This window comes from Myotis myotis, unplaced genomic scaffold, assembly GCF_014108235.1.
Source record: "Myotis myotis isolate mMyoMyo1 unplaced genomic scaffold, mMyoMyo1.p scaffold_m19_p_8, whole genome shotgun sequence".
Taxonomy (NCBI): Eukaryota; Metazoa; Chordata; class Mammalia; order Chiroptera; family Vespertilionidae; genus Myotis; species Myotis myotis.
In genome coordinates this window covers 6550433-6571592 of record NW_023416390.1, presented here as the reverse complement: position 1 = coordinate 6571592, position 21160 = coordinate 6550433, and the positions used below count along the sequence as shown (strand labels likewise).

The following is a 21160-nucleotide window of genomic DNA, read 5'->3' as shown; positions in this document are numbered from 1 at the left end:
CCCACTCCGGCAGGACTTAACCGGAATCTGCTCGCACACAGAACCTCCACTTGATTCCCGGGCACGTGAAGTTTAAGCAGCACTGAGGTGAGAGCGATCGAGTCACCCTCGGCTTATGTGTGCTGGTCAGGGCACGCCAGGAGAAACATGGGCCGACATTCTGTGATGTTCTCAAGTGCCCAGACGCAATGCATGCCTTTTCCTAATGTAAAACTTACCCCTTCCCCAAATGATCTGTCATCCCTGCCTCCCCCCCCCCCATCCCACCCCGCATCCTAGGTGCTCTCAAATCTGAATATCAGGGTGTTGTATAAGATAAACTATAGGCTTTTAGTTTTTAAAATTCTTTGATTTTATGTGTCATAAAATAGCCCAACTTCCTCTGCACAGAAAAAAAGTACCAGGGAGTCAGCCCGAGGGAAATGCAATTCAGTCAGCGCCTAAAATAATCCTAAGAAGAATTTTGCAGTGACACACACACACACACACACACACACACACACACTAGCTGCTCTGGGTCAGCTTTAAAGAGTGATATTGTGGTGGTTTGTTTTTGCTCCTAACATCCCAGTGTTTTGACGCTGCTCTCCACGATTATGGATGGTGTTTGAGCTGCTGTTACCCCCTCCTTTGTGCAAAGCCAAACCGCAATTCTTCAAAATGAATGAAGTCACACAATGAAGGAAGTCTGAGCCGATGCTTGAGCTCCACCGCCTCCCTCCGTGAACGTGCATCCAACCTCCCAGGAGGCGGGGGTACTGGGGGCCAGGCGGTCAGCGTCCAGCTGGTCCCGCAGACACCTGTTGGGGCGCCTCGAGCTCAGGGACGTTTTGGTAACACTGTTTCCAGGTTCGCGGCGGTTTTTGTGATGCAGTTTTCCCTCTCATACCAAGAACTGAAAGTTGGGGACCTGCTGGTGGTTTTTCATAAGCCGCTGCTTTTGTGCGCTGTTCCCTGCCGGGCGGTCCAAGAGCGGAAAAGCCATCTGTTTGGGCCTCCGCTACGGGGTCCCGGGAGCTGCGAAGGTGCCGGGGCCGCGGGGAGCACCCACATCGCGGAGGCCAGAGGCGTTTCAAAAAATAAAATTAAAAGAACGAGAAGGGTTTTTAATCTGCGCAGGGAGAGGTGTTTCAACGTTTCGGCTCTGAGGTCCCCCTCCCCTCGCCGGTCAGCTCAGCATCAGCGACGCTTCGGGTTCTCCAGGCTCACTCACCCCAGCCCTCCCCTGCCCCCGATCGCCCCTCCCCATCACCCCCTCCCCCCCTTCCCGGGTCCCGATCCAGCCCGCCTCTCCCTGCCCTTCCCAGCCCCCCGCTGCCTTTCCCTCTCCTCGCCCCTCCCCTCTCCTCCCTCTCCCCCGAGCCCAGCCCGCCCCGCCGCCCGCGCGCTCTCCCGCCGCGCTCAGATTTGCGCTCCAGCTGCAATCTCCACCTCCTCTCCCGGGCGGCGCCGGGCGGCGGGGGCGGCGCGCAGGCGCACTGGGGGCGGCGCGGGCCGGCGGCGTCCGCGCAGGCGCGCGCGGCGCGGGCTGGGCTCGGCTCCGGCGGAGCGTCCAGGCGTCCGGGGCGCGCGCGGGCCGGGCTGGGTGCCCCGCGGCGGCGGCACGGGCGGCGGCACCATGTTCCTGCACTCCGTCAACCTCGGGAACTTGGCGTTTTACGCCTTCATGGTCGGCATGGCCACCCTGGGGCTGTGGGACGTCTTCTTCGGCTTCGAGGAGAACAAGTGCAGCATGAGCTACATGTTCGAGTACCCGGAGTTCCAGGTGAGGCGCCGCCCTCGCACCTGGGCGCGCCCGCCCGGCGCGTCCCCGGGTTTCCTCTGCCCGGGCTCCCCGCGCCTCTGCGCCCCCCTGCTCCCCACCCGGCCTCTGCCTTGTCCGCCCCGGAGACGGCGGGACCCCCTCGCTTCCCTCGCCTGCCCTTTGTGTCCTTCCTCCACGATGGGTGTTTCCTCGGTTCCCCGAGCATCCTCGCTGCCCCGCGCGGAACTGCTCCCCGCCCCGGTGTCCTCTTCCAGATCCCAGATGCCATGCACGGGCTTCACCGGCGGGTCCGGCCCACCCCCCGCCATTCTCAGCCCCTCTGCCTGCGTCCCAACCGCGTCTCCCCCGCGTTCCTGCCCCCACAGGTGCCCCGACCCGCCTTTGCTCCCGCGCGCCTACATGGTGCCCCGCGCGCCCAGGGGTGTGCGTGGCAGCTCGCGCTTTTCTGGAAGGGACCGCGCTCCTGCGGGGCGGGCAGTGGCTGCACGGTTCCCGGGGCGGCCTCGGGGGCTCCGGGTTCGCCTCCGGGTGCAAGGCTCACCGACGAGCACATGCATGGGAAACTGTCGGGGTTCCCGCCTGCGCGGGTTTTGCGGAGCCTCCTGCCCTGCGGGTCTGTGCGTGTGCATGCACGCCTGCGTTCATGCGTGCCGCCTCTTACCGATGGCGTTCCAGATCTCTCTCATGTTTGTTTGTTTCTCTCTCTCACCGTGTTTGCTCTTTAAGAGAGATGGGCCCTTCTCTCCCTCTCCGTCCGCCCCCACCTCTTCCGTTCCGTTTTGAACATTTTCAGCCTCGATCGCTTAGCAGCTCAGCGCGGGAGACGGGGGAATTTCACTCATGAGCTTCTGTAAGAGGCTGTGACTGAGGACAGAACTGCCCGAAGACATTCCCCCACGAGTGATTCTTTTATTTCTAAACGCGTCTCCTAATTAAGGAATTCATAATAGCCGCCTCCTCGAAGATGTGTGTGTGTATGTATGTGTATATATATATATATATATATATATATATATAATACATATTGATAAAATGCATTGGTAGCATACTTTTAAAACCATAGCAGATTTTTTTTTCTTTAAGGCGAAGTATGCCGATCGTGGTTACTTCTGTGTACAGATCATTATGCAGGAGATATTTGATTATGCTGCTATTATTCAGATGTTAAAACTGCTTAAGGTTTCAACTGCTGGCGAGCTTCCTTTCCCATGGGCAAAGTTCTAGTTTAGATTTCATTTGTTTTGAGATTCTTACCTTCGTTCTGCATCCGTGCTTATAAGGGGGTGTGACATCAGATGCTACTGAAGGAAATGATAACGTTACTGTTGTCTCTTAATTTCTAAGCGAATATGCTGGGTTTTTTTTTTATCAGAGCCTGTATATAGTTCAGTAGTTGGGCTTCTAGTTTAGATTTTTTTAAAAGTGAAGATAGAGCCCTCATAATCGCCTTTGATTTTTATGTGATTTAATAAGTAGGAAACTCCCAATAGATTGAAGTAGGTCAACTTAGGTTTGTACTGCCTTGAAGAGTTTGGTTAAAATAAAATTATTGTGAAGCAGTGTGCTAATTCCCATTTATTTTTAGATTGCTCACAATTACTGAAGCTATTTTAATGTTTACAGTAGTAGAATTGCTTAGTGTTGGGAACAAAGCATATGGACCTCACAGTTGTATTTCGTGCCTCGTAAAATTGACTGGCAAGACACCGAAAACTAGTGTGGCTGATGCAAAAGAGCTGCTTGGCTTTCTTTCTGTTATTGTGTCTGTATTTACTGATTTTGATTCAAATCGCCCTTTCGAGGTTTTACATTCTGTTAATGATGTTAAGTATAGTGGCAGGAGTTCTGGATCCACATTTTTTGGGTAGAGTTTTATTTTTATTATGTAAGAAGCTGCATTAATTCTCTACAGTGCTATTTATATTTGCACCTTAGTCCCTTTGTTGTGCACACCAGGTTGGGCTATTTTACAAATTAAGTTAAAACCTGCCTGTAGAAATGAATCCTTTTGAGTACAGTGAGATTTCTGGTTAACTGAGGTCATTTCATTAAGAGACATATGTTTTTTAATGAATAAAAGTGTTCTAAACTTATTTTATATGTTGCTTGCTTTTCATGATATTTTACAGCGAACGCACTAATCGTTCACAAATTGCTATCCATTCGATGAGATGTCCTAATTATTGGTTTTCTTCTTTTTCTTCACGCCTTTCTTCCTGTTTTACTGCCCTTTGCATATTCTTTAGCAAATCATTTATTGAATGACTGTGTCAGGCATATTTTAGATACTGGGTATAATTACCTGAATCAGACCTTGGTGCCTTTAATTTATTCTTTATAATACAATGGGGGAAAGCAGGAATGTAATGGATAGTTGAAATGTGCTACATGTTATAATTTCACTGTAAGAGCGTGTGTCCAGGGCTCTTCAGAGGGGAGCATTCAGGTTCATGTTGGTAGTCAAAGGCCACAGAAAAGAGGTAGTGAATTGGGCCGTGGAAGGTACACAGTTCATAAGGTGCAGAAACAAGAAAATTGCGGGAGTAAAGAAGAGCGTTTGTGAATGAACACTGCCTAAGCAGTATGTGTCGTATGTGAAAAGGAGAAAAACCCATGAACATGTTTTCTTGTATGTATATGTGTAAAGTATTCCTGGAAACACAAACTGCAAACCTTAGTTGCCTTCCTGGTAGGAAACTGAAGGCTAAAGGACCATGGGTATGAGAGAGCCTATTCAATGTATAGCCTATTGAATCTTGAATTTTGAAACATATTAAAAATAGATTTTAAAACCTGGCATATCGCCCTAGCTGGTTTGGCTCAGTGGATAGAGCATCAGCCTGCGGACTGAAGGGTCCTGGGCTCCATTCTGGTCAGGGGCATGTATCTTGGTTGCAGGTTCCCTGGCCCTGGTTGGGGGTCATGTAGGAGGCAATCAATCAATGTGTCTCTCTTACATCAATGTTTCTCTCTGTCTCTCCCTCTCCCTTCCTCTCTAAAAATCAATGGAAAAATATCCTCGGGTGAGGTTTAACAACAACCAACAACAAACCTGGCATATCTATCTATATATATTAAAAGCTAGCGACCAGAATCCCGTAATGACCAGAATGACCGGTCGCTATGATACCCACTGCGTCCAGCAAACTGTCCCTTCCCCTAGCAGGCCCTGCCCCTGATCGCCCCTCCCACCCCAATAGGGGGCGGGCCTGCTGGCCAACTTCCCACCATCTCCTCCTCCCAACAGGCCCGGCCCAATCCACCCCAGCCAGACCCCACTTGTGCATGAATTCATGCACTGGGCCTCTAGTGTAAGTTATACAAAACTAGAGGCCCGATGCACAGAATTCGTGCAAGGGCAGGCCTTCCTTCCCCCGGCTGCTGGCTTTGCAGCCCCAGCTGCCAGCTTCATGGCACCAGCTTCGCGGCCCCACCCGCCTGCCTTGGCCTGGCGCTGCCCATGTCTGCCGCCACACCTTCCCCGGTTCCATGGAGTTCCCTTCCTCCCTCCCCCCACCCCCACCCCCGATCAATTGCCCTGCAGAGGGTGGCCTGGGCCTCCCTCTTTGGGCAGTTGCGGAGCCCTCTCCTCCCCCTCCTGATTGATTGCCCCGCTGGCCAGTGACCTGGGCCTACCTCTGTGGGGCGATCATGGGGTGATGGCAGACCAGTCTGCCTTGGCTGGCCTGGCTCCAGTGCATGTCATAGCTTGGTCGTCCAGGCGGTCGTTCTGCTGTTGGGCCGTTTGGTCGATTTGCATATTACCCTTTTATTATTATAGATTAGATAAGAATAGCTAGGGCCAGGTTTCAATGGCCTCTTTCTTAAGCCTTTATCATCTCTGTATGCAGTGAAGAAACACACAGGTGTATGTTTTAACAAGGTACTTCCTTGACAGCAGTGTGGACGGTGGAGTGTGGCAAGCAGATCATGGCAGAGAGAGTCGCCTGAGAGAGTACGCTGTCTCTGGGTCTTTTTTATCAGCTGGAGTCCTCTGGGGCCCTCTTACCAGTGAGGTGGGCAAAGGGCTGAGGGCCAGCTCTTTGTAAGAGCTTAAAAGCTGCATTCATTTGGATCAAGATCATTTTTTTTTCTTTTTGGTTAATTGTGGAACTTTTTTTTTTTTTTTTTGCAGTTTTAAATCACAATTAAAAGAGATATAACCTAACCTAAAGACTTTAGTTTCTTAAATCAGTATTTTTCTAGCCCTTGGAAATTTTGCAGAATCTTTGTCTTTGGAAAGGGGTCGGGATTAGAGATAAGAACCTGCACTAAGGCAGCGTCAAGGGAGGATGGAAGCAGGGCGGCGTTGTGGAGATACTACTTACGGGAAAAGCCATCAGTCTTCATTAGAGGCCTTTTTTGGGGGTAGGGGTGCTCATTGAATATACGCTCTATAAAACAATCAGTTTAACGTCGATTGGAGTCCTGTTGCTATATGTGTTTTCAAATCTCTCTTCTGTTTCTTTTTTGTCACCATCCTTTTTGTATGCCTGTTCCTTTCCTGTCCTCAGTCTGGTCAGTACCCCTCCCATTTTTTCATGCCCCTCACTCCCAACTTGAACTCTGTCTGAAAATGCAGTTTTGTCATTTGCCTACAACTCCCATTTTTTTGTTGTAGTTCTATCTCCTTTTTTCCATTTCTACTTTTTGCTACTCCATATTGTATACATTCGTATTTTTTAAAAATGTACTCTTTCTCACTACAAAATTGCTTTCATAATAATATATTATGAAATATATCAAATAGAGCCTCCTGCTTGTTTATCTGTCTCCAGGGAATTAAATATTTCTTTTGTATATTTGATAGCTTTCTGAGTTAAATTCCAGCTAGTTAAAAACTTTGTTTAGCCCAGCAAGCATGGCTCAGTGGTTGAGCACTGACCTATGAACCAGGAGGTGACAGTTTGATTATGTCAGGGCACATACCTGGGTTTTGTTCTCGGTCCCCAGTGTGGGGCATGCAAGAGGCAGCTGATTAATGATTCTCTCTCATCATTGATGTTTCTATCTCTCTCCCTCTCTGAAATCAATAAAAAAATATTTTTAAAAAAACCCCACAGCACGCAAAAAAACTTTGTTTAGCTACTGACCTAAAAAGAATAATGGTCTCATATGCACATACGACTATTCTATCAAATGGTTCACTAAATTGGGAGGGGTCTCTCACGTTTTCTTTTTGCTTAATTTGTACCTAAAGAAAAAGTACATTATGCCATTTTTTATTACGTACAGTGCGTAGTCAGTATCGGAACTAATTTGAGTTAAAGTACATGTACATATTTAAGCATGTACTTCTGTATGGGGTTTGTACTTCTATATTTTGGATATGTGAGGAGATAAAAAGTTGCTGGTATCTTATCTAGTAAGCTCACTCTCTCTAAAGATGTTTTCATGATGTTGTTGGCACAGGGTGTGTATGGTAATATCCTCGAAGGACTCTTCAGGAGTGTGTGTGAATAATCAGAATTCTAGTTTTTTACAGCGGTCATTATCATTTAGTTTCAAAAGTCCATTCAGTAGTTGAAGTTTTTATCAAGTATATGTGTAGCATTGCTAGATCATTAAATCTGTTTTTGTCACCTACATAAAATCTAGTGTTCAAAGTAAATGGTTTCGTTTCTAATGGTTTCTTTCCTTGAAAAAAGGAGCAGAAGAAGAGTTTACACTTTACTACCACTTTTATAGGTGCCTAGCTTTGGGGGATGACATTAAGACCTAATTTATATTTTGTGGGGGGAAATGTTATGTGAATTACTGGCTCATTTGGTATGCGATTATATGAACTGCGGAGTAGGTCAGCACTTGCTGACAACCCATGCACCTGGCTTGCGAAAACCGAAACCGATGCTAATTCATTGGAATGTTTATGGTGCGAGGAGAGTGCGTGTCTTGACCGAGACATAGCTATAAGGTTCAGATTAATTTGTTAAGCACGTGGTAGATCAAAGCATATGAAGTGGAGAGGTCAGGAAGCTGCACTATATAAAACAAACTTGCTTTCTGTGGAATGGTGTAACAGCCAGAATACGTAGTTGGGCCGGAGTAAAAGGAGACATCACAATACAGTTTAAAGTAGCGAAAGAGAATTGATTTGGCAATGGGAGGCTTTCATCATTTCTAAGTTTAAGAATAATTGACACTGATACTAAATTAAATGCATTTTCAATTATGTTAACCTGTAACTTGCTGACATCTACCAGTGTTTTTCTGTTGTCAGTGGCTATTTTGAGTAATTTATCTTCATTAGAATTTAAGATAGTCCTATTTTATGATTTCCCGAAGACCACATGGCTCAGAACCCATATAATTCAAGACTAATTCTCCATATGAATAAACTAAAGTTTGTCATGTGCATTAAGTTCAGTTTTATCATCAGTAATATTTTTATATTGCACTATTTGTGTAATTCAGAATTCGGTATGGTGTGGCTGAATTATATTAATAAAGTTGGCTTTAAAGTAAAATTGCATTTTTCATTTCATTTATTTGTTATTTTTGCTGTAGAAAATAGAACTTCCAAAGAAACTGGCAAAACGCTACCCTTCGTATGAATTATATCTTTATGGAGAAGGATCCTACGCTGAAGAACACAAAATCCTCCCTTTAACGGGAATCCCCGTTCTCTTTCTTCCCGGGAATGCTGGAAGTTATAAGCAGGGTAAGTCTCGGAAGTCAGTTTTGACAGCTGTGACATGCAGTGGAAGAGTGTAACAGATACATATTCTGTTTAAGTCCTCTGCTGGGCATCCTGGAAACACAAAAGTAGGACATTTTGTCTAGAAAAACAGATGTGAGAAATACATAGAAAAGAACGTTGACGACCACTCTGCAAAACGTAAGAAGGAGAAAAAGAGGATGGAGTGGGTGGGATAAATAGATGATACCAGGTTTCAGGAATTAGCAGAAGAAAGAAGCTTGCATTGGGAATGGAGGGTGCAGAGCACAGAACCTGAAGCGTTGGCTAGCAAAGTAAATCTGGTTTCTGTGATGTTGAACAAGAGAGGAGACAGGTTTCTTTCTCTCAGAGCTTTAAGTTACAGAGCTCTAGCTTCTGGTCAGTATGGCCGAGTAGGTAAATGATGTGCTTGCCTCCTCTCATGGCCACATCAGAATTACAGCTGAATTATAGAGCCACCACCCTTAGAGCCACCTGAAGACTAGCTGAACAGAACTCCTATGACGAGGATGTAGAGAAGAAGCCACATTGAGACTGGTAGAAGGGGCAGAGATTCGAAAGGGGCTTGTCCCACACCCATGTGTGGCAGTTAAGAATGAGGAGGAGTAGCTCAGCTGCAGATGTCCCCCCTGAGGAGGAGCAGGGGGTCCCAGCCCCACTCCAGGCTCCCCTGCCTGGAGCACCAGTGCCACAAAGAGTCCCCACAGTCCCTCGCTGTGAAAATCATCAGGGACTCAGTTCAGGTGAGACGGAAGGCTGCTCTTCTTAAAGGGCCTGAGCACGGTGTCACTCACACTCGCCTTAAGCTCCACAGAAGAGACAGAAGCTCGAAAAACTCCAAAACCGTTATTATAGCACAAAAATCCTTGTTTAATGTGCCCTTTACCCCTTCCCTGTGCAGTGCGGTCCATCGGCTCCATTGCACTGAGGAAAGCAGAAGACATCGACTTCAAGTACCACTTCGACTTCTTTAGTGTGAACTTCAACGAAGAGCTGGTGGCACTGTATGGGGGAAGCCTGCAGAAGCAGACCAAGTTCGTGCATGAGTGCATTAAAGCAATTCTCAAACTCTACAAGGTAAGAGAGAAGCTCGCAAGTCAGTCGTGATCAGCCTGCTAGCATCTTTCCTTTTCAGAGGCACTCAGCACATTTAAAATCATTTGTTTATGTTCGTGGGTGGTTTTGAATTCATTGGTGGTTTTTAAAGTTTAAATTGAATTGACAAGAAGCCTTTCCTGTGAACATAGGGGGGAAATTCTTTTAACTATTATAAATGAGGAGTGCAGGGTAGTATTTCCAGAGACCCTTAGTATGAGTTTCTGTTTCTAGTTATGACTGTACAGCTGTTACTAGGAAGACCACTTCCTCATGTAACCAAACTCTAAAGCTAGTCAAGATAGCTGAAGTACGTGCTTTCAGGTGTTGGACAACCACAAGCAGTAAAGGACTATGATCTCTGAAAGAAAGGTACCGTGTGAAGCGAGTTCCATAACTGCTCTGGCTTTCTGCCTGGAAACATTTTCTAGGTCGCAGGGCAAGCAGGTGGCGATCAAACCAGCACATGGTATCGCCGAGCCAAAGAAGGCAGAGACTGGAATTTGGGGGCTACTGAAAAATTGGTGAGATTTCTGATCAGCGTTGTGGGAAAGAAGAAAATTAGGCAGAGATAGGCGCTCTAGAAATTTGCCTTTTTCGGTCTCTGAATGCTACGCTGTGTATGCACAGGTCAGGAAGTAGTACCAGGCAGTGGCATACCAAGGAGGAAGCGATAGGGTGTGTCCACCTAAGGGGCAGTTTAAAGGAGCAGTAAAACAGGCTGACACTCATTCTGTGCCAGCAGTTCTAAACAGTGTCAGAGGTAAAATACAGCTATGTACCTGGGAGAGCCACTTCTTCCCTTGGTGTGCCCCAGCACAAGTCCTGGCAGGAAACAGCTGCTGGGGAATCGTGAGCTGAATTGAGATTTCAGAGGCCACCTGGTGTGGGAATAGGAGTTCTGACCAGCTAGAGCGGAAAGACCTATTGAATACATTGGGCATTCAGGTGACCCCAGGAAGCACATGGCTGAGGATGTTGTCTCTGAGAGCAGCTCAATAGAGATTCATTGCTCAAGAGTTTTATTTGGGGGCTGGTTATATAAACACCCTATGCCCACCATGTACCAAAACCCCACCCAGAGGGCAGTAGTGATCAGCATGAAGGTTATTGTTTGCACAGTTTTGGCATAGTGGTCATTTTTGTCATTTAGGGAATGATGGGAACCTCCCAGAATCTAAGGTCCCAGATTGCAGAGCAGAGCCAAACTTAATGCCGTCCATTCTAAGGATAGCAGTTTCAGGCCTACTGTGTTAGCCGTTTTCTGCACAAGGCCCACTTATTCAGATGAACAGGAGAGAAGGCATAGATGAAGGATTGGTATGGAGGAAGATGAGCAAAGGTTTGGTCGTAGAACTGAGGATACTGTGTGGAGACAGAAGAAATTTTTTTAAATGCGACTAGAGGCCTGGTGCACGAAAGTCGTGCACAGGGTGGGGGGAGGGTGTCCCTTAGCCCAGCCTGCATCCTCTTGCAATCCGGGACCCCTAGGGGGATGTTGGACCTAAACTGGCAGTCGACATCCCTCTCGCAGTCCGAGATGCTGCATGCACCAGTGACCATACTTTTCACACAGGTGAAAGGCATCTTGCTGTTGTATGGGCAGCTACATTTTTTGCCCTGACTATAAAAAGTAGCACATAGCATGATCCTTCTGAGGCAGTAGTACCATTTTCCCATCTTATAGGTGGAAAAACTGAAGCAGAGAGAAGTTAAGTAATTGGCTTTGTCACACAGTTATAAGTGTCAGAATCAGGGCTGACCACCAAATGTGCAAGCCAGAGTCCATGCATGTCATCCTGTTTTTTCAGTGTTAGAGCAGCCCTGTCAGGTTTTAATTTTTAAATCTAAAATACTGTTCCCAATATATAGGGTAGGGTCCCTAGGCCTGGCCAGCAATCAGGGCCATCTGCTGGCACCCACCTTGGCTGGCGGCCCTGCCCCCCACCACCTCTGGTCGCCTCCCTCTCGGGGGGCAGACACTAAATGTAGGAGCTCCCCCTGGTCTGGGGCAGCTCCTGCATTGAGCGTCTGCCCCCGGTGATAAATGCACATCACAGTGATGGGTCATTCTGATATTCAGTCAATTTGCATATTAGGGTTTTATTATATAGGCTACTTATTTAAGAAATAAAATATGTCAGTGAATAAATGTTATGGAACATTGGTTTATTTTAAACCCAGGTGCATAATAGGGAAATGATTTGATGAGGTGTGTCAATATGATGTGGTAGTATATTGCTATGACAACCATAATTTTTCTAGCTTTTCTGTGGTATTTCTAATTTTTAATAAATGACCCTATAAAATCTAATATTGTGGTATGCACCAAATATAATTACAACTCTTACATCCAATATAACAAATAATGAAACATGATTTGCTAGACCCAAGTTTTCTGATTTTGGTTCAGAAATTCAAAGCATGGCTATTAAAAATGTTTGACAGCTCTGACCAGTTTGGCTCAGTGGCTAGAACGTCGGCCTGCAGACTGAAAGGTCCTAGGTTCGAGTCCAGTCAAGGGCATGTACCTTGGTTGTGGGCACATCCCTAGTAGAAGGTGTGCAGGAGGCAACTGATCAGTGTTTCTCTCTCATCGATGTTTCTAACTCTCTATCCCTCTCTCTTCCTCTCTGTAAAAAAATCAATAAAGAAAAAAATATTTTTAAAAAAGGTTTGGCAGAACACAAAATAGTATGTACACACTAATTATATGAAAATGTGTTTCTGTATCTTATGATAGGAGGTTAGATAAATAGTTTAAGCCTAAGCAACCTTTTGACTGTTCGACTGGTAGCTATGACATGCACTAACCACCAGGGGGCAGACACTCAACACACAGGCATGGAAACATGGAACAGACTGATGAATCTTAGAGAGAAGGGAGAGGTGGGAGCAGGGGAAGAGATTAACCAAAGATCTTATATGCATACTAGAGGTCCTGTGCACGAATTCGTGCACCAGTGGGGTCCCTCAGCCTTGCCTGCGGGGACCAGGCCAAAACTGGCAGTCCAACATCCCTCAAGGGGTCCCAGATTGCGAGAGGGCGCAGGCCAGGCTGAGGGATCCCACCTGTGCATGTATCCGTGTGCCAGGCCTCTAGTTTTTTCTATAAAATTGCTCATATTTAGAGAGAAGTATTTAGTATTGTCTTTATGATACTGTTAATTATGTGTTGGTTATTTTTTTTTTAAATAGGGTCAAGAATTTGCTCCAAAAAGTGTGGCAATAATTGGTCATTCTATGGGTGGCCTTGTTGCAAGGGCATTGCTTACACTGAAAAATTTTAAACAAGATCTGCTGAATCTTCTTATTACACAAGCCACCCCTCATGTGGCTCCCGTGATGCCCTTAGACCGGTTCATTACAGGTGAGTGCTGTTACATAAACACTGACTGGCCTTTAGATGAACACGAATCCTTGCAGCTGCTCCCTTTAGAGAGCGCTACCGGTGCATCCATGTGGAAGCAGCTGTTGCAGATCACCTCCACCTCTGCCTCTCTATGACTTTCAGCTTTGGCTCATCGTTGAAACTCTCTGTCGATGGCACCTTAACGTGACGGCAGGTCTGGTCGTCCCCGGGCACGTAGGCTTCCGCTCAGTTATTCTTGAGGATGACTACCTGGCTCTTAAAGTTTGTTTAGACTTCTGTGTTTTGCCCTAACTGGTTTGGCTCAGTGAATAGAGCGTCAGCCTGCGGACTCAAGGTCCCAAGTTCGATTCCGGTCAAGGGCATGTACCTTGGTTGCGGGCACATCCCCAGTGGGGGGTGTGCAGGAGGCAGCTGGTCGATGTTTCTCTCTCATCAATGTTTCTAACTCTCTATCCCTCTCCCTTCCTCTCTGTAAAAAATCAATAAAATATATTAAAAAAGAAAAAAAATAAACTTCTGTGTTTTGTTAAGTTGCCAGGACTCTATTCAAAATAAGCTTATTTTTAAGTAAAATACTAGGAATGTCTTGTTTTTCAACAAAGAGTTCTGCTAACACTGCATGCGGTGAGGTAGAATTGCGAATATTTATTGAGCTCTTACTATGGTTTGGGTATTGTGTTAAAGACTTTACCTGATGTGTTATTATGTCACTTAATCCTTAGAGTCCTTTGAGGTAGGACCATTGTTATCCCCATGTTTATGGATAGAAGAAAAAAAAAAAGTCCAAGATAAAGTTTTTGCCCAAAGTTATGTGGCAAGAAAATAGTGGAGCTAGTACTTGACCCTGGTAAACTTGTTCCTGGCCCTGTGCTCTTAACTCTTATATGCTACTAGAGGCCCGGTGCACGGAATTCGCGCAAGGGGCTTGGCCCTCGCAGCCCTGGCTTCATCCAGAAGGTAGTTCGGCTGCCCAGTCTAATTAACATATTACACTTTTATTATTAGAGAAGATACTGCTTTTTAATTTAGGTACCCTGCTATAATAGAAGAAATAAAATTATGGATAATGCTATAATGTTGCAGGGAATTTTAAATGAACAGTACGAGTTTATGCTTGCTGTCATGTAATCAAATAGTGTCACAGGATAAGAATTAAATGCCCGTTTCAACTTTTTATTAAAGTCAAATAGTATCTTCACTGCTTGTTGCAATTTTATGAGAATAGAAGAAAATATTTAGGAAGAAATCATTCTTTTCCCGATCAGTAAATTGACTCCACTTCTTACCCTATAAAAATATGCATTATCTTAATTGTGGTAAAACTTTTATTTATAGTTCAGATGGCTTAGAAGTTCTGTTTAATATTAATATTATAGATATATAATGAATATAACAGTGTATCTTGTTGCAGGGAATGGCCACTAATTTTTAATGTGTCTTTTTTCCTACCAGATTTTTATATGACTGTAAACAACTATTGGATTCTAAATGCTAGACACATAAATTTAACCACGCTTTCTGTAGCTGGAGGATTCCGGGATTACCAAGTTCGTTCCGGACTGACTTTTCTACCAAAACTAAGCCATCATACCAGTGCCTTATCTGTTGTGGTAATCTTTTTTAAAGACTCTACTGAAATAGTGGCATGGTGAACACAGTGGGGCATGAATGGAGAAGTAACATGTTGCTGCTTGGAAATGACTGTTGGGTTGGCGTAGTGCTGCCATGGTGCTCGTGTGTGTGCGTGTGCGTGTGCGTGTGTGTGTGTGTGTGTCCGCGTGTGCGTGAGAGAGAGAGAGGGAGAGGGAGGGAGGGAGGGAAAGAGAGAGAGAGAGAGAGAGAGGCAGAGAAGATGAATGGATAAATATGACATGTTGGGAAGGCAGAGGCATGGATGCCTGTGTCCACAGAAACTAAAAGTGACCTTAGAGACTTTATGAAAAGAACGCTTATTTATGAGAAATAATTGCATCTTGTTCAAAATAAGAGCCCATTCATTGATGAGAGTTGTAAGTTTAAGGAAGTGGGGACTGATGTCCCAGGGCCTCTGTTATATGAGTGCTATGCTGTCTGCGGTGGTAGTGGAATAGTAAACATATCACATACTCTGGATTGCTAAGCTTGAATGAAGTTTTGCCCATTCTAAAATTAAAAAATTAGCTTTGAGTGTAAACATAACCCTGATTGATTCATTTGCTGATTATTCTTCCCTGCTAGGACATCCAGTGTATGGTCTTTAACTGGGACACGTAGCCTCTGTAAAGTGAGTTCAAGTTTCCTTTTAGGACTTAACATTATTTCTTGTATTTTTAAACCTTAAAGTCTTTAGTTAAGATCTTAACTTTTTAAATTCAATATATGTATATGTGTGTGTGTATATATATATATATATATATATATACACATATATATGGTATCTTCAATTAGAACTTAGTTTCTACAAACATCCATAGTTCCTTTTGCTTTGGAGGAGCTGGTGCTTTGTTTCATGGCTGTTCCCTTTGGAGACCCCCTTTGCTCTACCTTAGATTGCTGTGCGTTCATGAAGCAGGATTTACTGAATGCCTGCCATACCTAGAACAGAAGTCATTAAGCTCAGCTGCTCTCACCCACCATGGTCTTATAACTGGAGTTGTGGTTTAGCCATAGTAGCTTTGGAACAAAATTGGTAAATCTCTCAAACCTCATTATTGGTACGAATCTTATTTCGATGTTGAATGTTTTGGGCAGATATTTGCTGGAATCCCTCAAAAGATTAAATGTCAACTCTGTAAAACACATATGTAGTCGTCAGTCATATCATGTAGCTTATTTCCTGGGCTTGGTCTGGCCCATGGTGCTGTATTGATAGCACATCCTGCAGCTTATTTTTGAAAGAACTTTCGTCTTTTCAACTGTGTGTGTGTGTGCGTGTGTGTGTGTGTCCCTGTTTTCTAACCCATTTAATAATGTATTGTCTTCAAGGCAGCTTGTATTTCTGATGAAAATATTTTACCTCTTAGAGAGTTTTCTCAAAGCTGGTTTTTTTATTACTTGAGTTCGCTTTAGTTTTTTTAGCTCCCAAATAGTCTAAGGTCTTTCACGTTTTAAAGTATGTTCACTTAAAAAAAATTATGAAGACATAACAGTGTTTTAATGATTATCTCAAGAACGGTTAAGTGACATTTACATCCACCGGGGCTAGAAAAATGACTGAAGTTTGAGAGCCCGTTGTATGTTTTGGGGAGTGCTAAGTGTTATCTACTGTGAGTTCTTACTCAGCTGAGCACCTAGCATCATCCTAGAACTACAGTGAACTCTGGTTGTCTTAACGTGTTACATAAGCTGCCAGCAGTAATTCCTGAGTAAGATACCTAATGTTTTATTAGGTTCAACAAGTAAGCTATAGGTTCCTCCCACTTCAGAGCCTGATTGGAGGGTGTTATGGCATTGTCAGAAAGCCTGCAAATAGTACATTTTTAGAAGCCTTTGCCCTTGTGTCTCTAATTAGTAAAAATTCAGCTAGTGAATTTTTCAATATAAGTAGGCCTGGACCCCACTTGTGAGAGAGTCTGATTGGGTAGTTCTGATACTGTGATCAGAATATGTCTTTTGGAAAACCTCTCCAGGCTTAAGCATTTCTCAGGCACACTCTGATTAAGAAGTAACATCTTAGACTTTACCAAGTGATAATCTAGTCAGAGCTAAAATTACTAAAATATCTATTGTAATTTACCCATAAACTAGGATTTTTAAAGAATCATAAACTCGGCCTCTTGTTAGAGTAAAAAAGAAGCATTAAACTCAGAAAGGAAATCTGGGTGCTTTAATAATTTTTAAAGGATAATGTAAGTGTGACTAAGCAGTAATGACAGAATTATTTTATGCAGGAAATAACTTAATATTTTTGGATCATCTTTTACAAAGAATGCATCATTTAAAAATGTCTGTGTATCATAACATAGTGAAACTAATGCTACATGTTTCTAAATATAAGCTTGTAAGAATCTCAAGCCTTTTGGAGGATAAGGAATGTGCTTTTCTTAAGTTTGATTTTTTTTGTTTGTTTCTTTCCTTTCAGAGCTCAGCAGTACCTAAGACCTGGGTCTCCACAGATCACCTCTCCATTGTGTGGTATGTCGTGTACCTTACTCTGATGGCTTGTGGTGGTCCTCTTTTCTCAGCGGTGCATTGATTAGTTTGTTAACGTTCTTAGAGCTTTATTCATAGATTTGGGAGACAGGTTAATTTAGGGGCTTAGAACTCTAAACTTGGCTCTTGTCTCAGTGTGACCAGGGTTTCCTTGACAACTGAGGTCATCATCTCAGAACCAGTAGCATCAGTCTCAAATGAAACTAGCGTCAAATATCAAAATTTTAGTTTGTCATATTTGGGCAGAATCAAAGGTACTTGTAGGACATCGGAGGTCTCAGGCAGTCACCAAACTCAGGGACTTGATGGATGAAGCATTGGTTATTCTAGAGTAGCACATAGAACACCAAGTAGGAATTAGATTTACCCTTAACATAATAAAGAAAGAGATTAAATATAGATCAAGAAATACCTAGACCACGCATGTCAAACTCAAGGGCTAACACGGGCCAAATAAACAAGGTATAAGTGTATGTGGGCCGCAAAAAAACAAAAGCTTCAATTTTTATAGAAACGTAGGTTTATTTCGATAGAGACATACTGATTATAAAGGGCTGAAATAAATGAGTCATCATTAACATAAAATAATAGAAAATTTTAATGAAAATTAATATCTTTTCTTGAACATTAACTTACCAGACGCTGAATAACTGCACAAATTAATAAGCATAACACAAATAAACCTATTTTTCTTGTTATCCAAAAGCGAAATATTTCCTGTTGCGCACACCAAACAAGTCAGTACAAGACTAATGACGTGGCCTTCAGCTGCTAGAATATTCGCTGTTAGTATTAGTGGAGAGAAATGGTGCGCCTGCATGTAAGGCGCATAAGGGAAATGAATGCAACACAATTATAGTAATCAGTCATTAGCGGACGTTGTAGTTCGTTATTGATAATTATGTATAACAGGATATTGTAAAAATCCTGTTAAAACGCTTCTCACATACCGTTACATTGGCTGGGCCGCAAAAATATTCGTTGTGGGCCCCATGTTGAGTTTCACATGCTTGACCTAGTCCTAGACCCTAGGATCTTATCTCTCTGTCTTTTGGCTTAAAGATCCTCTTTTTCACCTTCCTCCAGCTCTGTGGTCAGTGGCATCTGCAAGAACCAGCCAGTGCAGGCGTGTGAACATGGGTAGAGGACACCTGTAGCTGTGCAGACAAGGAAATGTAGGGGAGATGGAGGGACCCAAACAGGTCTACTGTCAGACATCCAGGAAGATTTAATTTGCTTCATTTTTATTGTTTCAACTTTAAGATATGTAATTGGTAATAATGATTTCTTAAATAATTTTAGCATTTACAGCACTAAAGGAACCACATATATTTGATTAAATAATGGAATTATGTGTGTTTGTATCAAAAGCATATTTTTAAAGTTTCCTTTGTAACACATCTTATTCTTCAGGTGTAAACAGTTGCAGTTGACTACAGTTAGAGCATTCTTTGATCTGATTGATGCTGACACTAAACAAGTATGTATTCTTAAACTAACAATGATTTCAGTAAAGTGAGAGCTTGGTTGCAGCAGTGGTGAAATTAATACATTTTATACTTCGATGCAACTAGAAGCCTACACCTTATGATGACTTATAATGACTTTCAAAATGGGAATACTTCTATTTTTATCTGATAATACTTTGACCACTAATAATAATTAATAGAATGCAATGGAGGAAAAAGAGGGTGGGAGAGGTAGAAGAGGGTGAGGGGGATACATTGTGATGGAAGGAGACTTGACTTTAGGTGGTGAGCACACAATACTATATGCAGAAGATGTATTGTAGAATTGTACACTTGAAACATATGTCATCTTTAACCAATCCCCCCCCCCCAAGTAAATTCAATAAAAGTTTTTAAAGAATGCAATGAAAATGAAAAATGACAGATTCCTTAAACCTTCCCCCAGTTCTTCTCCTTTACTGTTTAAATTTTTATATATAGTCTTTTAGCTTTAATTAAGGGAAATACTTATTACTAGCTATTTTGTCATTTTTAGTAATGTATTATAGATCTCATGATCTATCCTATTAGACATTTTTGTTTAACTTTTTTTGGAAAGCATCTTTACCTTTCTGATAGGGTCCAAAGATCTACAGTTGAATAAATCAAATCTTGTGTTCCGTTAAATTCTAAGATGAGAAAACTCTAATACTAGTGCGTAATAAATTATAATTCTGTAAGGATAAGTATATTATAGACACATTTTAAGGACAAATGAGAAGTTTTTGATAACTAATAATGCTAAGAATCAAAATATTATGAAACAGTCCTGTTTCACAAACTCATTATATATAATGGACTGGACTACATGTTAGACACTAAAATGTTAGGATATGATTGCTAATCAGAAATTATGTAATCTAGGAGAAAAAGCAGGGAAACTAGAACTCATGCCATTATCATCCCCAAACATGAGGTCCCAGGAATCAGAATTAGTGTCATTTTTGATGGTCATCAGCATAAACATCAGAACTGAAAACGTGAGTGGATGGATCTTCTAGAGGGAGAATAAGGATGGGAGAGATGACTTAACTGAATTTTTGGTTGAAAGACCTGTGGCTTTCATTGATTGCAGTCAGATGTGGCTGCTTTAAAGAAAAACAAATCAAAACTAATTTTGTATCAGACTGAATTGATTGACGTATAGAGTTTGCATCAATGAAGTTAAATTCCACTTTGCTCCACTCTAGTTATAAAATTCCGAGAGAATTATATTCTATTTTGTACATCCCATTTTAAGGAGGAACATTAACAAACTTGAATTTATCCAGGGAAGGAAGGCAGGCAGAGTGGAGAGGGATCTGAAGCAGTTCTGTGAAAGACACTTGATGTTTTTGAAGTTGTTTAATCTGTAGAAGAAATGTTTCATTTGGATGAGGGACATCACAGCCTTTAATTTTCTGAAGGACTGTCCCCCAACCTAATGTATCAAAGCGCCAAGGAGTCAGATACTTGCTCTGAACAGGGCAGGACACGCTCCTGGTAAGAATTGTTGCAACTGGAATGTAATATTTGGAAAAGGACTGTTTAGAAATGTTAAAGCAAACACCGGGTGCCTTCTTAGGGACTGGGCAGATGTAGTAGACCTGGGTCCTCGCCGACATTTCTTCATCATTCGGTCACTGTGTGGTTGCTGAGAAAATCACTTCCCTGACGGGCCTCGGGGCCCTAGCTGGAGAATTGAATAGCGGTGGATTCCAGAGGAATTTTATACCCCAATCCATTTTCTTCAGGGGAGGGGCCCATCTAAAGTTGCCGACATTTTATTGTGCTGGGATATTTTAAAACAACAGGAAAAATCCTGTTGTCTGCTTGCATTTTCGTTTCATGAAACATAGGATGTTTTGATTTAGGGGGAGTCGGTAGAACAGAGTGGAAGGGATTTCCAAGGGAGAACAGTTGTATTTTCTGTAGTGACCACTTGATTTCTGTGTTGTGAGATTGGCGCTGGTCTGCATTGGGAAGCTAGTGGGTTGGATTCACTGGACTGGAGGACCCCTGGCGTTCCCTTCCGGTTCCGTACTTGTTAATGTGTTTTATCCTCGTCTGTTGTTGGAGAGCAGGATTGCATAATGGTTCAAAGCGTGGGCTCTGGGCCAGACGGCCTGGGCTGGGTTTGAGCACTGGTCCAAGCTCTCCTTGGGAGCGTGACCTTGAGCCTAGCCGTACCTTTATTTCCCTGTGCTTTCACTGCCTCACATTTAAAATACAGATAAGAAGGTTATCATCTCCTAGAGCGCTAACATGTTAAGCACGTAGAACAGGAAGTAAGTGACTGTTGGCTCTTAGCATTGTTACTGTAAGCAAAGTGTCATTGAATTATCACCAGGACATGAAAGGGTACAGAATGCATCCATGTTCTCTCTAGATCACTCAAAACCCCAAGAAGAAATTGTCGGTTTTGAATCACCACTTTATAAGACACCCAGCAAAACACTTCGAGGAAAAACCAGCAATAATTTCCGACTTAACAGGTTAGTGGTTTTAATATTTTTAAATTTTAAGTAGAGCTTTAATTATGATTCTTAGGTAAATTTGTTATTAGCAGATAAAATCTTTGAAAATATGATACTTCAGGTACTGTATTCCTGTTATATTTTATTCATGTC

General features: G+C 43.2%; 1 protein-coding gene across 5 annotated transcripts in view; it reads left to right on the top strand.

The window, feature by feature from the left end:
* Positions 1-1507: 1507 nt before the first annotated feature.
* PGAP1 (post-GPI attachment to proteins inositol deacylase 1) overlaps positions 1508-21160 on the top strand; it is a 51709-nt gene continuing 32056 nt past the window's right edge. For 2 of the 5 annotated variants that reach the window (XM_036319807.1, XM_036319806.1), the window contains exons 1-8: positions 1508-1765; positions 8273-8426; positions 9346-9521; positions 12738-12909; positions 14365-14522; positions 16973-17025; positions 18457-18523; positions 20920-21025. In XM_036319807.1, coding sequence (XP_036175700.1) covers positions 1619-1765; positions 8273-8426; positions 9346-9521; positions 12738-12909; positions 14365-14522; positions 16973-17025; positions 18457-18523; positions 20920-21025 — 1033 coding nt within the window. In that variant the 5' untranslated portion in view covers positions 1508-1618. The other 3 variants (XM_036319808.1, XM_036319809.1, XM_036319810.1) reach the window with 3 other exon arrangements.